Here is an 18041-nt window from a genome sequence, read left to right as displayed (position 1 = left end):
ACATTATTAGATATAAACCACATAAAGGAAGCAGTATGCAGATTATTGTATTTTAAACTGTATTAGTTTGATGAATATATTGCTCACACAATTGTGAGTAAAGCATAGAGTTTAACTTTAAATAGGGTGTCCTTGTGCTGTATAGACTCAAAGGAGACTAACAGAGGTGTGGATCGCACCTGTGACTGTCCCTGGTTGGATCTGCCTCCTTGCTGAAGATACCTCAGTCTCTGTTCCTGCAGGAAACAAAAGTACAGTGAAAGTAGAGTCATTTCCAGACTTTCATTTATTTCATTTGAAAAGTGGCATGGCAGTTTTAAAGAAACTAAATCATGTTTTGCAAACCCAGCCAGAAAAAAACTAAAAAGTACTATTTTTATATTATAAAAATAAGATTATCTGGTATACCAACTAAACTTAGCGAGGTTGAGCCCTTTTTCACTTCGAGAACCTGAAAGCCTGTTTTCTAAATCAGCTCACTGACTGAGGAGGATCCTACACAAACACAGGAGCAACAGTGGGATTTGTTCCAGCGCTTCAATCAGCAGAATTCAAATTTGATAAACGTGTTGGTGTTATTCGGTTACGTTTTCAGCACTGCCTGTTAAATCCAACTAAATGACTATAGAAATGAAAACTACGTTTCAAGTGGTTTTAAAAGAGCCTCTGACACAAATATTTTGGGTCTTTAATGAATTCAGGCCGGTGCTGTCGACTGATTGGCCAGTTTGCTGTCTGGCTCATTATTTGTCAAGCTGTCATTCAAAAATTTCACGAGTTCTCAGTGAAAAACAAATCACATTCAGTTTATGCACCGATAACAGAATTATTTCACGGTGCTCATGAATTTGATTTCCTCTGTGACCTTTCCAGGGAGTGCCCAACGTTTCGCCCTGTGACAGATGAAATAGGCCCCAGACCCCCACTGCAACCCTGAATTGGTTGAGTGGTTAAGTGGTTAAGAAGATTAATGGAAAGATGGATAATATTTCCTGGTTTTTGGTGCTTTGAGAACACATGCATGTGTTTTCACATTGTTCCCTCTCATTTTGCACACCTGCATGTTAATCTTATTTTTCATAAATAAAATCTTATTTCAAATGCTGCTGAAATAGATGAGTGTGCCGCTTCATACCATGCATCCTGTTGTACACACATAATACCAGATTATATATATATATCAGCAGCACTAGCACCAGCAGCTTATTGCCGTGTTTAAGTGTTTATCTTTACTCTACATAAAACATGCATTTTCTGGACCATCACATCTGCAGCTACACACAGCCGTCATCTATCTCAACCTCAACTTTTACTTGAGCCTTAAGATCTTAATAAAGCTGAAACTGTAAGTCAAACTTGGAGACACCAGTTACCCCACTCGTCTAATATTTTACCAAAGAACAGAATGTCAGATTCCTCATTAATGAGGAATTAATTAAAGGCTGGCATCACTTTACCAGGAGCAACAGTGAATTGGAGTACTTAATGACTTAAGTACAGTTTCCACAAACTGCAAAGAAATCTAGTGGGATAAACTGGGCCCTTTGGTGTGAAAGTACTGGTCCGTGGTCCACATGTTGGATGCCCATGTGTTAGACCTAACAGTCAGCTGGTCTTCTGCATTCATAAAATATGAATTATTCATTTAAACAAGAAGTGTTTTCAGTGCTGAATAGTGAGGGCAGGAACACTTAATCATCTGGCCGTGCACATCCTTAGTCAAAAGCATAATAGTATAATAACTGCCATGCATGCAGTTTATTTTCACCCGATCATCACATCCAACTCCGAAGACCATCAGCTGCTATTGATTTTCATTTAAGCTTGTGTGTATCTATGTATCTGACACACACAATAAACTACAGTGAGGAGACAGAGAAAGGCTGTGATGTGTGATGCTGACTGAAGCAGTTTACACCACTCACTCTGTATTTTGCAGGTACATAGTACGGCTGACCTGTGTGTGTGTGTGTGTGTGTGTGCGCGTGCGTGCGTGTGTGTGTGTGTGTGTGTGTGCATGCGTTTGTGTGTCTCTCTCTTTCACATACACACACAAAGGGGAGGAGAAAAGGGCATGTTGGCAGGAAGCTGCCCTGCTAACACATTACATAAGAGAAGGGTGTTTAATTACAGACGTAGTGCAGGAATAAAAGTTTTTATGTTTTCGACTTTTTATTTTCCAGGAAGTCATCAATCTACGTTTCGTTATATTAATGTTGAGAAGACAGAAAATGTTTCTACATCAGCGCCTGGGATTTTTTTCATCCAGCAAGGAAATGCTTGAGCAAGCTGGAAGGAAACACTTAATAGCTGTCAAATTACAGAAGCAGTTAAACTGCTGCTTTAAAAAAAAAGAAAAATAAAAAAGCTGGATATCAGCATTAAACTGACAGGCAAAAGAAATCACTTCCACAGCAGTCTTGAAAAACTCAAAATGGCCAAATAAAAGTTTGTGGTTGATGCATTTTATCGAAAACTTTACCAAATGAATGCCGTTTGGCTCACTTTCCTGACTCCTTCCTGGAGTACAATACTGGGTAAACTTCCCAGCAGCTGTAGGTCCCTGCTGAACTCATTTCCTGCTAACTCAGAAGGCCACTTCCTGAATCTGGGGATGGGGCTGAATGACCATGATCTGTGTCTCCAGATATTTTCTCACATGTGCTGCAGCCCTGAAGCTTTCGAAACATCAGCCAAAAGAGTCAAAAGTGAGAAAAAGTCGAGTTCACACCACATCAAAAAAGAAGCATCTTTACCCCTTTCTTTGGTAAAGACCTCTGTTCGGAATCCAGGCAGTATTTGTTTATCCCCAAGGGGCAATTAACATACAACAGAGCAGCATAACGTTGACGAGGAGGACAATAAGAACAATAAGAACAAGCAATAAGAGTGAGACAATAAATACACAGAATATACAGTTTTAAAATTACACAGTTTTTAAATTAAAGTGACTGAAAGGTGAATAAATAACTGTAAGTGACTAAAAGTGAATATGTGTCGGTAGTATGAAAAGAGTGTAGAGTAGTTTATGTTTCTGGTGTGGGAAATGGTCTTATCTGCTGGTGTTAAAAAGCAGAGTGGCTTTGGGGACAAAGGTGGCTCTCCTCCTCTCAGTCCTGCAGGAAATGCAGCGGAGGCGTCGCCCAGAGGGGGGGGAGAGAAGAACATGAAAGCATGGGTCTATGCTGCATTGTATCAATGCTTCATGTTTGTGGTGGTGGTTTAATGGTGCAGGAGATATTTTCCTGGCACACATTTGGCCCGGTAGCACCAACTAAGTATTGTTTAAATACCACAGCCTGTTTGGTCTACAAGTCTAACTTCTTTTTTATGGTCAGCCTAGCTAAAAATCCATAGCTCAGTCTTCTGCAACAAAGCCGGCTGCGAGGAAAAACAAAACTTGCGTTTACAGTTCCAACACTCTGAAATGGGCAAGAACAAACTGAGCCTGTGGTGCTGTAGTTGCGTTCCTATTTTTAAGTTCAGCTCCTATGTGAAGGCTTTCCAAATGTTCAAACGACCCAAATTATGTTGTTCTAAAACAGAAACTCTTTCATGACAAAACAGACGCACTATGTAAAGACCCACACTGTCCAGTCTCTCAGATCTGCTCAAACTGTCTCCCTTCAACATCAACAATGTGTGCACATCTACAACTGACGGGGTATATATGTACTTGAAAAAAAACAAGGACAAAAAAACTTAATCTGGGCGTAGCAATATTTTGACCCATGTCACCTTGGGCTTAAGGGGTTAACGTGCAAACTCCCCAGCACAAACTTACTGTGACCTTCAACTGTGCGAGTTTTCATCGATTTGTGCTGATGTGAGAAGAGCGCTGGTAATAGTCTGGAGAGCAGCTGTCATGTGCGCTTCCTCCTGCACGCTCCACCCAGGCAGCTCCCTCAGGTAAACCTCACTGAGTATTTCTAAACCAGACTATCTCCTGTGTGGTGCATGTAAGAAACTGCAGCCTCGGAAAAAGTCTTAACTCAATTCTCCCCAGCCTACGTCTGAAAACGACATCTCTCCTCCAGAGCCAATCTTTCACGTCGTTCCTCAAACCCTGAACTCAATCACACACACACACACAAAAAAAGATGCATGTGATGTGATGCGCACACACATTCATCTGAGGCTCCAGGGGCCTCAAAGCCGACCTTTTCAGACAGACTCTAATGTAGCTAACCTTACATTAACTGACAGGCAATCCATCCAGCAGCTCTGTGTGCGTGTACAGTATGAGTGAGTGTTTTACCTTGGCGAGCAACATCTGTTGCTGAGCCTCTATTTGTTGTTGTTGTCTTGTGGCCATTTCTTGGAGCTCAGAGAGGGTCAGCTCCACACGGGGAACCTACACCGGCACACAGGGGTTATACATTAATACTTTATGTACATAGAGACAGACAGTGTTTTCCCACAGTTTCCATCCATTACACGTCTCACTGTTGCTGTCGAGATGAAAACCCAAACTGTGACAGGAGATAAAGCACAGCTGCACACATATATCACCTCACATTTTAGGTCACTGAGCAGCTTCACTGAATGTTATTAGGCAGGCAGCTGGTGGCTCTGGAAGAGCGACAGAATTATAGTTTAGGGCTAAGAAAAAAAAAAATTGCCAGAATCATCCCCTTTCCCTCACAGCATTTCCTTACAGATACATCTCTGGGAGAGTGCTTTGTTCAGGAATATCTTTCTAGAGACTGATGTGTGTTTGCGTGTACGTGTGAGGGTGGGAAACGGGGAGGAATGCCTTTAGCAGACAACAGCGGAAGGTTTCAACCCAGCTACATCCTACTATTGTGCACATTTACTTATGAACACACACAGACACACACTGCACCTGGGGTGTTATATTCATTTCCAGTTCACAGTGAAGTCAGACAAGCTGGATATGACTACATCTGTCCTTTAATAGCCAGGTTATCAGAACACGGCTCCACAATTACAATACTTTTCAACAGACTGCGGTACAGTATTATAATATTTAATAATTATTGTTTGACAGTTTGACTCCTACAACACCAGAAAGGTCTGGCCTCTGGAGATATTTTACTATCAGCGTGTGAATGACTGATTATGACATAATACACTAAATCAACTTAAGCCATCCTAGGACAGAGAAAATGGAGTTTCAACATGGGATTAAAAATGTGATCATGCTATTAAACTTCAGACAGGCTTACAGCTTCATTTAGTTTAACCCCCCATCCAGAGTAACATTGACATATGAATATCATCCATCACTCCCATTTGGGCTGAACAAACTCCACCTATTGTGCTGCAACTGTATTCTTATGCAAAGTTAATCTCAAATCTGAAGCTTTTCCAAATGTCAAAATGACTCAGATGATGTTCTACAAAAACAGAAACTGTCTTATGGGCAAATGAATGCATGAGCATTAAAGATGAAGACTCTGTACACTGATCTCTATTGAAATTTGCTCCCATCAACATCTTCCATTTTTAAGACTCGTCGTGTGACTGTTGTTTCCAATTTTGAACCCCTAACAGATGAGCCATCTGCCCACATCACCGGGCGAGAATGTGTGTTGTGAATAATTTTTTAAAAAATTGCGAACTTTTCAGTTATGCTTAGTTTATTGCATTACATCACCAAGAAGTATTTATTTCCTTGGTCAGCCTTGGAAACACTATATGATTAGTATAGTAGATTACTTATACGGCACAGATATCTATTAGGGCAGTTTGATCATCTAAAAGGAATCAGTCGAGACCTGAGATAAAACCCTGAGGAATACCAGAGTTAACAGATTGTGGTGGGACAACATTATAAGTAATATAAACGAGTATGGCAAAATCTAAGATGGTTATTAGTATAAATGATATGCTCACAAACAGTGAGTATCAGAGTATCAGTAACAGAGGTCTAAACAGTAAAACCAGTGCAGATGGGCCTTAAATGGGAATCGCTTGTAAAGGCCAGCAGGGGGCGGTTGCTCAAGAACAAGACAGATTGGATAAAATTCTTGGCAACTGACTCGTGATTACTTTAGTAAACCCTTTTCTCTTGAGTTTATGGGCTCAATCACTAGTTTCAAGTCCAATGTAATAAAACATGATGTTTATTTTATAAATTATGGTCCTTATTAGTGACCCTGAGACCTTGAGTATGCAATGTCCTTCGGTTTCTTTGTCATGTGTTTTCACTTGTGTCATCTGGTTTCAAAAAGCTGAAATGGTAATGGCCAAAATGCTTCAGAAACCAGCCATTACAATGTAATTGGCTGACATTACAGTGGCTACTTCCTTCTTTATACTCAGTCTTTGGATACACAGTTTTAAAGGGTCAGTTCATCTATGTTCAGTGCACTAAAATCATTTTTACTTATGTGAGTTCTGAGTTCTGATCATTGCAGGTTTTTGCCAGATGTCTGCTTGAAACCATGGACGTTTTTTGTTTTTTTGAAGGCCCCCAAAGAAAAAAAAAAATCCCAAATCAGTCTTTTTATCTAAATAATCTACAGTCTTCTCTGTGAGAGCTACATTGGTGTCTGTTTGACTTGAAATGATTATTGGCAGTACTTCAGTGGCCTGAATTTGGGGACTGCTCCGATTATCAGACACAGAAACTGGAGACAGAAGAGTCTGTTGTTACTGGCATTTAATGGGACTTGGAGTAAGGGTTGAGTAGTTCAAGTAAAAATGATTTTTTTTCCCAGTGATAAGACAGAAATAGTTTCCAAACGTTAAATTAGGGTCGAAGAGGACGGAGGCCACTGCAAATTTTGTTAAATGTGTGAAAAAATATTGATGTCTAAGTGGAGACTTAGATGTGCCATGACTAAGGGAGGCGCTGATGAATAACTCCATTACCCAGAACAGCGCCCTTGGGTTATGACACAAGTTATGAAATCAGTGAAACAAATTAAAATCATCATCAATTTAACTACTGGAAGCTCTAACTCTGGCAGCACTAGTGCTATGCTAAATATCAGTATTGGTGATTAATAGCCCTGACAGCCACACTGTGCTATAGACCGTGGACCGAGTTACGTAAATCTACATAAAACATAATGCACACATAGTGTATTCCACTGCAATACATCATGTTTTAGACAGTGACATTATGCACAATACACAAGGTTTTCCAGGCAGTGTCGCCACATATCATTAGCTAATTGCTGACTTTTGGGATCCTGTGGTTCCTCACTTTGATGTGCAACAATAATTGCATTGTTTTCTCATATCTCAAGAGTAATATCAGAGCCAATCAGCATAAGACACTTTAAGATTTTTTATATTTTTTAAGCCCTTTCAGTCTGATATCCCTTTAAAATGTATATAATGCATAGATGGAACTACAGGGTGGGGCGTCAGACAAGCAGCAAAAAGGAGTTTTTATGCTTACATGCAGTAACCATACGTGGTTGATGAAGGATGCAGTCAGACTAGGCACACTTGTCTTGTGCCATGCCTGAGCCTGATAGCCTCCCCTCCACACAGACTAAACTAAAACTGCGCAACAGCATGCTTCAGTCTTTTCTGTCCACTGCTGAAACCACTGCTCCTTTCTCTCTCTCCTATCAGTTCCTCGTTCTTTTAGTGCACGCTCTGCGTTTTTATCATGAAGAAAAGTGCTTTTGCAGAGCATCATGAGGTTCATGAGTTTATGTATTTATGCTTTAATTGGTGTCGTTTCACATCGGCCTTTCTCGTTGCCTTATTGATTTATGAATTTGTTAACAAGGCGATTTTCAGTTAAACTTCAGAAATGCTGTTGCTGGTGCCAAAATGTTGAAGTTCTACATAGTTACAACATGCACAACATGTCCTCTCGGACCCACCTGTTAAAGTCAGACAGGGCAGAACGGATGGATGGTCTGACTTTGGGGGTCAAACATGCTCAGGCACAGCTCTGATCACCTAAAGTGAGTATACACTTCATTTTTACTCTGATATAAAGCCGTCCAGAGACCATATATAGATTTCAGGCACCTAGTGACATAATGTGGCAGGACCTGAGATAAATTCTCTCAACTTCCACAGAGTGCAGGATGCCACTGATTGACATATGACCTCATGGTAAATACATTAGTGGCTTACCAAGGCAACCAGAGCCTAAAATGCCCACTAGTGACCAGCAGTCAGTTTCAAAGTCATGCATGATGATGGACTCGTTCCCAGTTGCAGCTTAATGCCCGTACAGTCACCTGGATGAGTTGCCAGCATTCTTTCTCATGCTACATGCATAACAATCCTACTACTGCCAGCACTGAGGACCTTTTAGAGCTGTTCATTTGAATATGTTTTAGTAAAATTTTTCCTGCCGTGTATGATTTTTGTTCCATTTTTCACGTTATTCATTAAATTATATTGTCATCTTTTTTCTGCCTCTGCTCTCCATCACAGCCGAGCCTGCTCCTATTTTACCTTTAAGCAAGAAAAGTAATTGTTTTCTTTCTATTGCTTTTGTATCACGAGTGTTCGCACAGGAGTACATGTGTGTGTTATTTGAAAATATACTAAACTAGAACCCTGCAATGCATCAGCACTTTTCACATTTTGGAGCCATCGCAAATACATTTTAGAAGCATCTAGAAAAAGCTCTGAAGATTCGACTGCAGCTGGTTTCAGAAAAGCAAACATGATACGTATTGCTCTGTAAACACCCTGAGCAGTTTTGCTGACTTCCTCAGTTTAAAAACCTCCGTCTGCAGGACTGAGGCTGAGGATCGCTTGTCAGTCAAAGCCGTGTGTGAGACAGTTTTCCTGGGATTTCCTGCCACTGAAGTCCTCTAAATGCTTCAGCTTCTAGCTTTCCACTGATTCAAATGGGAACATGCACTCCAGCTACAGGAAAGTTAAAAATTCACCTGACACTTAGCCACAGTGTCATGCCGCTCATGCTGTTAAGACACTCTAACACATCCTGCAGACTGTGTTGCTGCGAGCCCCCCGCTGACGTTAACATGCAGTTCCTACCAGCATCCCGCTGTGCTGTATTTACCTGCAGGCTGTCCCATGTGATCCTGCAGGAGCGGACTTTAATTTTGCTGCATTGTCCTTCAACAGTAAATTCCTGCACCAAATCTACCTCATTCCACTCCATCCTCACAAGCGTCTCAGAGACACGCCGGACCTTAATGCTTTCTGATGGAAAAGCGTTGCCAGAGGCTCGCACGAGAACCGCTTAAAGAGGAGGAAATGAGAGCGATCCTTATCACAACTTTCCCTCTCGTCCGCCTGGTGATGTGCTGAGATTTACGACACTCGCTCTTCCTCTCCCTCACTCGCTCGGCCCACACACCCTCCCTTCTCCTCCTTTCTCTCTCTCTCATAAAAACTCTCGATTATTAGTGCGTTCTCATGTGACGTTTTTACAGAGAGCAAATCCCACCGATGTGACACCGCTTTCAACTGCCACAGTAAACATGAAAAAACACAAATAGGTGCAAAACGAGAGAAGGAACTCCTCGCCGCCCTCGTTTTCTGTTTTCTTTCAGTATCACCCTTTTTTTCTGTTATTGCTCTCAGTTTCCAGTCTCTTCGACCTCAACCTTTTCTTCATCTATTCGTCTCCACTCCTCCTTCACTTTTCTCTCTGCTTATTAAGCCCAATCTTTCTCCATATCTGTATTCTTTCATCTCTCTTTCTCTCAGTCCTTGTCATTTCTCTGCAGCTGGCTTTTTGCTGCAGCGACATCCTCTCTCACTCTCTTTCCCTCTCTCTCCTCTCACACCTCCCTTTTTCTTTCTCCTACTTTCTCTCAGAAGGAAAATCACTGCACCACAGCCTGATGGGGCACTAGCTGCTCTCATCAACCTCTGCCTCCTGCTCCAGATGTGTGGTGTAAAAAAAGGTGAAGATGATCAATGGCTGTGGTAGTATGCATGGTGCACACACTATACAGTTAACAGCTGACTGCTGCTGCGTCATATTTTCATTCACACACACACACACACACACACACACACACAGAGTGACATGTGACTCAGATGCTGCATCACACATTTTCATCTTTCACACAGACAAACACACATTAGTTATTCCTCAAAGACATCAAAACACTCACAACCTCCGGCTTTTAATGGAAATCACAGCCAACAGATATGTTGCCAGAGCAACACTAAAATCATTTTAGATATGACAATTTTGCACATATCCAAGAAGAAATAGCAAAAATGTTACTTTTAACAGTTTAATAGCTGAAGCTCAGATCTCCCAATAATTTAATTCTTACAATGTTTTTCCAAACTTGACTAAAACGTGACCTCTTTTCCATGAGTGACTCCGGGAAGGTTGGCAAAATTACTTGGGTTTTTAAGGAAATGGAAATCTTGACGCTAGTATCTGCAGACTGCAATGGAAACACCAAGAACATTAACTATTGCACCGGTGCCATCAATGAGTTCAGTCTGCAGCCACTTTAAGAGGAAAGAGGATCACAGGGCATTCTTCTAAGTTGGGTAAGTTTAAGGGAGATACCAGAGCTTTTAACTTAGTTACTTCTGTAACTAAACATCAATTACATTTAAAGTGTTTTCTTGTTGCGGCCTGCATTGTTGTATTGTTGTTCTAAATGTTTTATAGCAGGTGAATAGTCCTTTTCAGGTTTGCATCACTCATTTAATAATGCATAACACAAAGATTTCAATAAAGAGCTTCAATATTTTTGTGGATACAGTGTTATAGATGCAACATTAGGATGTTCAAAGATCCATATTTGGATGGAGGTGTTCTGGTGCTTTGTTTGGCTCCAGGATCCACATTTTGGCTGTCAAAACCCTTTTCCACCAACACTTTGCTGTGCCAGTGCAGAGCCAGTTCTGTCTTGGTGTCTTTTCAGAAACAGCCCACATTTACAGAATAACGAGAACAAAATATTTACTAATAGAAGTTTGGATCCACTTATCTGTCCTGATTTTCATTTCATTGAAGTTACCCAACTTTTTATTTTTGGTGAGAACATGTGGAACCGGTTCTAGACTGGAAAAGAGCAATTTGTGCCGTGGACTCCTGATAGACAGAGGAGCTGCTTTCTCACTCATGGTCCAGGTGGAAAACAGTGATCTGAAGGTGACTGAAGTTTCTGACGTGCTTTTTATGCTGTGCCACGTTTCCTTCTTGAAAAAATGATTAAACATCTACATGCCTGGATGGCAGTAGAGTGTGTGATCTGGGTTTTGATCTCAACCATGTGGGTGCTCACCTGCTTTGCTCAGTTGTCAGTTTTGTTGGCTCTAACTGGTGGAGAAGTCCTAGTTTAGGGCAAACAAAATTGGGCTACTTTGATGACAGCAGGGGGTGGCTTTGAGGCTTGGATAGTAATATTTGGTGTCAGACAACCCTGGCAACCTGAGCAGTGTGTGTTTTTCAGCTGTAAACTACTTTCTCATGGTGCAATTGTGCCTATAATCTGAAGCACATGGAGATATTTGACCTTCTTAGTGTGTGCACACTGCCTTTCTCAACAGTGCTCAAAGTTATGCATACAAACACACACATTGTTCTGATCATAGGTCCCTCCAGTAATAAAACCCATCCCCTGCCCATCTGCTGTGCACCTCCAGTAAAAATATTTTTCTAAATTTACAATAACAGCCTTCAGACATTCCTGAAGCCCCAGGTCGGACCAAAGGGGAAAGCTCTGTTATCAGAAGAGCTTCAGTAACCAACATCCACACAGCAGGGTGGCCTGGTGGCTGCAAACATCCTATAACTGAAAGAGCTCATCTTTGAACTTGTCCATCATGTGACCCGACTGTGTCCTTGGGCAAAGCAGTTAACAGCATTTAATTTAAGAGTATAGGAAGCTTCGGCACAGCAGCACCTGGACTTGCATCACAGGAGGCAATTCAAGTCCGCAGACGCCCCTGACCCTGGACTTTGAAAGGCTTCATATTAATTTAAATCAACACATCCCCTGATGTGTGTTTGGTCAAGAGCGCTCAGACACACCTGACTGCTTAATATATCCCACAGCAGCGCTCCCACATGCAGCTGGATGGGGTTGAGTTACACAGAGCAGGATCAGCAAACTGAATTCTGTGCCTTAACTCAAAGTGTGTGACGGCCCTCGTGGTTACTCTGAGGTCAGGGGCGAGGTTTGTAAGAGGGTGTGCTGCAAAGGGAAAGGCCTGCAAGACACCAGCATTAAGTAGTAACAACTACTCATTTATTGAGCAACTAGCACTGTGTCAGTCAGATGAGAAACTATATGCTAACATGTTTTTCCTAAACAGAATAAAGTGAAACAACACAGCGACCATCTCTAATTTAGAGTATGCGTCAGTACTTCAAAGAGCGGCACAGTTTGAGAACACAGACGGCTCCCTGATGCAGTTAATGTCAGCATGAAAATTTAATTTCATCTGTAATTTATTATGCATCAGTACTATTGGCTAACAGCAGGACAGTATATGCTAACAAAATGCACCACTCAGAGCCATGCCAAATGTGTCAGAGGGAATCCTCTTGATTTGTTTTTTCCCTGAGATGCGAGCATAAAAATATGACACATTTCCCAACCAGCCCCATCTGGACTGGTCATTAGACAGCCATGCCCTCCTTTCCCTAATACTGTTAGAAACTAGCTGGGTCCTGACCAGGTTGGTGTATGCTAATAGCTATTATATGCTACCAACAAACAGAGTTAGTACTTCAAAAACTTTCAGTTTACAATTAAATGTCTATCAGTGTTTTTTGACTTGTGGCTCCGTGTTGCAGTAGTTAAGGCTTCAGGCCACCAAAGATTATTGGGGAAAACTGTGAAATTCGGTAACCAGGGAGTGGGTACAGGAGGTTGCTGGCCAGGTAAAATCGATCCATAATCCACATTGATCCATACGATGACCTGTCTCCAAACGCTCGCCATTTACTCTCCGAGCTCCAGAGAAAGGTGTGGCTTTCTGCTACAATCAACACAATTCAAAAGGTACATCACACCTTTCACAGTTTCACTACTGCTTGATGTGTCGTGTTTTTGTGTTTCAAACTGTGGGCAAACAGGTCAATCTGCTAGTGGCCAAAACAACTGCAAAGAGCTTTTCATTGCTGTACTACAAACCTTTTTGCAACCAATTTCACTTAGTGACTGATAGGAAAGTCCAGCGCCAAAATCCAGTTGGGGAATACATATTTATTCCTAATGACTGGTGATTGTCAAGGCGTCACTGGCTGGTCTCTAGACTCCTGTGATTGGGGCCTAATATATATGCCTTACACACAAAAGATTACCAGTTTCAGACCAGAAGGAGACACAAACCCAGCCTCACAAGCCAGTCATCTTCTATTGCAGGTCCCAAATTCAGATAAATGAAAATGCTGCATCAGAATGGCATCCAACATCTAAAATATATAACAATAAATCTGTGCCAAATCAAACATGTGGATCCATCTGTTGTGGTAAAGTCTTCAGAAATACTTAAAAAAAATCTGAGCAGTTTGAGGCATAAATGAAACTCTACATGATTTTCTCTGTAGCTGTGCACACACATAATGATGGATAGACTGAAAACCTTGTGGCGTAGATGAAAATATCACAACTAAAATCATCATCCAGGGACCACAAATACAGGTAAAAAATGTCACTACAATCTGTAAAATATAACCATCAAATATAAATTAGTCTTTACTCGACTGACTTTACTAGGCTGCTCTTGGAGCTCGTGTATTTGTCCTTTTTTGTCGGAGAATGACAAAGTCTGGTCTACTTTTTAAAGAAAACAGGGAATACTCACTTATCCTGGATTGTTGCAGTCAAAAACTTAAAGGATGAATCACTATTCATTAGTGAATAACAATTCTAAAAACTACTACACACCGATCTCTTTCACACATCGCTGTCATCTTTACATCATCCTGTGGCAAGAAACAGCATCTGGTGTGCGTTTGTGTGCGTAAGTGAGTGAGCGCTTTTGGATATGATTACACAGCGCCAACAGCTACACCCCAACTCGGAGACACGCTTCCAAATCCCAAAGTAAGGCTGACACACATACACACACGCACACACACACACACACACACAGACAAAATAACACAGTCAAGCAAGAAGAAGCCACACCCTGTTTTCACAAGATGTAAACCACACTGATTCACTGACACACAGAGACACACGGCCAAACGCTCCACCCTGACACATAGACAAACTGCTCGTAAAGTATCCAGCTAATGTGTGTGAGTGCAACCAGAGTCAGAGAATATCTCTCAGAAGTTTAAGGAGGAGAAAACAAGCTTATACACAATTATTCACTCGCTCAAAGTCACCTTCAGATTGGCTTCTGTTTGGTGGAGTTATTCTACTGTTTCATCTAAAGTGAAAAGGTCAAAAAAAGTGGAAATCGCATCAACGTAGCTTCAAACACACACACACACACACACACACCCATATAAAAAGAAATGGACCAAAACTCACCCCCTCTGTCTTGTTGTGCCTCAGATCTTTTTGCTTTAAAGCAAATGTTCAAGGATGAAGACGAAGAAACACGGAGACCTTAAGAGTGTGAAGGAGTGTGTGAGGTGAAAGGAAGACGAGACGAGGGAGGAGGAGCTGTTTGGCTCACTAGCAATCCTCTTAGCCTGGTTATGTCATGGGACCAAGCTAATCCTACCTTCACTGACTGACCCACACACACACACACACAGAGGATGACCATCCAGCAGACTGACCACCACCAATACGCACAAAAACAGTCTATGACTGGCTAGCCGAGGCCTAACCCAGATATACAAAGCAAATGTGCAGTTTGTGCTGAAACACAATGGTTTGGATGGTTCAAAATAGCTGTTAGTGACAAATTAAAAGCACCAAACATGAGGTCAGTTGCTCTTTTTACTGCATGACCTCAAGATAACAGGATAAGGCACGCTGGCAAAGCAAAACATGGTTAGCTGAAGGACTGACTCAGGCTGGTGACAAAAGACTAATTACCCTTTTTTTCTCTTTGTGAATTTATAAACAGCAATTACAGTGTGCGTGTATAGTGCATGTGCTGTGTTTGTGTGCTCGCATGGTTGTTCCTGGTAGAACAGTTCAATCATCACTGTCACTAATCCCCCGGCTAATCCGCTGCACTACACACACAGACAAATACATACACGCAAACGTGCACATGCATTGTGCTGTACGTGTGGGAATACTGGCTCACAAAGACACACTCATACAAGTACTTCGCTGCGACTACGGGGTTTATTTTGTATTCCTCAAATTAAATGCTATTAAGGAAAGTTTAAAGAGCCAGATGTCTTTTATCCTTCGCTGACTGGGATTATTTCTTGCATTTATTTTGAAAGTCAAACCCAAAAGCTATCAAAATAAATTATAGGAACATTTCTGCAAACAGAGGGTATGACTAACCAAATCCACCTTTAAAGCTCACCAATAAACACTTAGTGTATCTCTATTGGTCCATGCATGAAACACCAATATGTGCGGTACAAACAAGCTTGGTTAACCCTTTTAGATTGCCAGATATCCTTTTAGTTTATGGGTCACATTCAGTTCAATCTGATCTCAAGTGGGCCGGACCTGTAAAACTGCTGCATGATAACCAAAGTGTCTTTTAATGCTTACATCATTTCTTCATCATTTTACAAAAACAGCCCGAGTAGTTAATTTCAGCAGCATGTATTATTACATTTGCAAATCACAGCGAATCTGCAAAAGCAAAAACATGTTGACTTTGAATTTTGAGTTCTAACCATTTCAGATCTAGAATTGACTTTCCAGATATTTCTATGTATGCAAAAGACTGCTGACATGACCAAGAGCAGCAGTGCAGCTTATTAAAAAAACAAACAAATGAGAATAAACTGCATTTTCCATTCTTGCAAAGACATCCAGGTGACCTTTTGACCCCCGGGCTGCATGTTTGTCACCTCTGTGCTAGTATACTTTACCTTTACAGGCCAAGATTTCCCTCCTTTTCCAGTTGTTGCTCTTGCCACAGTTTCTAGCAGTAAGCAGAATCCAAATGCAGGACTCACAGACAAAACAAAGTAAATGAAAACTAACCTTCAATTAAGTCAACAAAAATAACACTCCAAAATCTTGGAAAGAGCACACACAGGGCATTAACACACACAAAAACAACAGGAAACTGAGGCTATATACAAACACACAGACATGCAATCAATGGAAGAGGAAACAGGTGGGAAATGGGGCACAGCTAAAACGAATCACATACAAAAGAAGTAAAACTAAATACAAAACACGAGAGACTAATCATGACGATGAAGAAGATGTGGGAGAAGATTAATAACTCAAAGAACGCAAAATCCACGCAAAACACAAAACCTTAAACAGAAGCTAAACCAGGAGAAATAACCTGAACCTCACAATGACAAAACCCACAGGCCATGATGGCGCTATGCCAAACTGGCTGCAGGTTAAACCACAGACAGCCCAAAGCTGTGGCCTGAAGAGGCCGTGTGCTATCTGGAATCAAGGAAGTCATAACTGACATGGATGGTCTCAAAGCTGTGGGTGTTTGTTTGTGTGCTGCAGCTCTTCACCGAGTCCTCATCTTCAAATTTTATAACAGAGGTGTTTTGATTAAATTTTACAAACCTGAACCTAACGTGGAGCTTCAGAGGAACAGAAACAATCCCAGTTTAATAAATCAGAATATTCTTTTGGTGCATGCACATCAGTATGAATCCTGCAGTTTTAGAAATAAAACCTCTGATATGTCATGCTTAAATAACTGCATGATATATTTTTTTGTAGTTACATATACAAAACAGACTGTACAGAATCAAAATCTCAGGAGACAATGAAAGCCTGGATGTTGAGGTTGAGCCAATTGGAGATGCAGAACGTGGCCTGTCGTGTTCCTCATGTGTGCGTGCGTGCCGGGTGTGTTGTGTGTGTGTGTGTGATGTGTGTGAGTGTGTGTGTGTGTGTGTGTGTGTGTGTGGTATGTGTGGGGTCTGTGTGGTGTGCCAACCTTGTCATTAGCACTTTCTGTGTTGCTGCTGTGGTCCAGCTCTGCTCCAAAAGCTGCTGAAACTTCTGCATAAAAATGAACAATGAAAAGAAATGTGTGCAGAGATATTGAAACAGCATATTAAAACTGGACCTGGGTGTGCTGAGCCCTGTGACCTGGCAGACATGTGACTGATACACACAGAAACAGAGCCTTGGCCTTAATTAACCACCGAAGCGCGCGTGTTCGCCTTATCGCAAGGATAAACGAACAGGATGTGAAAATCTGCTTTCTTTTCCCGTACACCGCATACTAATCATTATTATTATTTTAACACTTTATTTTCAAAATAGAGAATATTTACAGCAAATACTGACGACATAATTGGTGTTCACAAAAAGAACAATAACAATATAGTAAAAAAAAGAGAGAAAATCTTTTTTTTGCACCCAAAAAGAAAAAAGGGATCCACTTATCTGTCCTTATATGTCATAATTAATTATTATGACATATTAATATCTTCAGTTGAATGTAAGCTCTCCTTTAAGGATGTCAGCACTAGGGATGGGTACCGGTATCCGGTGCCATGATGGCACCGGTTCTGACATAAACGGTAGTAACCAGACCGAAAAGCAGCGCACATTTCGGTGCTTTTTTTTCCTGAGCTGTGATACACTTTAGATTCTAGCCAATCATTTTACGTTTCCGAGGATAGTAGGCGGGTCCAGGTACGTACGTTCTTTTAGAGCAGAGCTACAGATTAAAAATGCCCAAGGCGAAGCGGTCAAAAGTCTGGCTGTACTTCACAGCAAAATATGCAAACTCAGCAGCCTGCAACAAGTGCTTTAAGCTGATACTGTGATACTGTCAAAGGAGGTAACACCAAGAATCCGATGAAACACCTGGCGACGCATAGCGTTTTTTTTAAAAGCCGAGAAATGCGCCGTATTTGATAGCTTGCTGCGAGACCTCACACCGAGCACATCTACTGCGGGTGTGGTGCCTGTTATCGGACCCGGAGTTAGCAACATCCCCCAAAAACCCGAAGAGGAGAGTCCTGGCCCCTAGCCCTGCCAGTGTAGCAGAAATGATGACGGATGATGATGCAGCAGCAGCCGTTCTTCTCTGCGTGAGTAGCTTAATGT

At 41.5% G+C, this 18041-nt stretch overlaps 1 protein-coding gene across 4 annotated transcripts in view; it reads right to left on the bottom strand.

The window, feature by feature from the left end:
- LOC102311770 (apoptosis-stimulating of p53 protein 1) overlaps positions 1–16828 on the bottom strand; it is a 32590-nt gene extending 15762 nt beyond the window's left edge. For 2 of the 4 annotated variants that reach the window (XM_042220774.1, XM_042220775.1), the window contains exons 1-3: positions 8975–13701; positions 4259–4354; positions 180–236 (exon numbers count right to left, since the gene is read on the bottom strand). In XM_042220774.1, coding sequence (XP_042076708.1) covers positions 180–236; positions 4259–4354; positions 8975–9076 — 255 coding nt within the window. In that variant the 5' untranslated portion in view covers positions 9077–13701. The other 2 variants (XM_042220776.1, XM_042220777.1) reach the window with 2 other exon arrangements.
- Between the last annotated feature and the right edge of the window lie 1213 nt (positions 16829–18041).

The sequence above is a fragment of the Haplochromis burtoni genome, unplaced genomic scaffold (assembly GCF_018398535.1).
Source record: "Haplochromis burtoni strain Fernald_Lab_line unplaced genomic scaffold, NCSU_Asbu1 Contig_55, whole genome shotgun sequence".
In the NCBI taxonomy this organism is placed as follows: Eukaryota; Metazoa; Chordata; class Actinopteri; order Cichliformes; family Cichlidae; genus Haplochromis; species Haplochromis burtoni.
The sequence above is the reverse complement of the archived record's forward strand: the minus strand, read 5'-3'. Positions and strand labels throughout refer to the sequence as shown.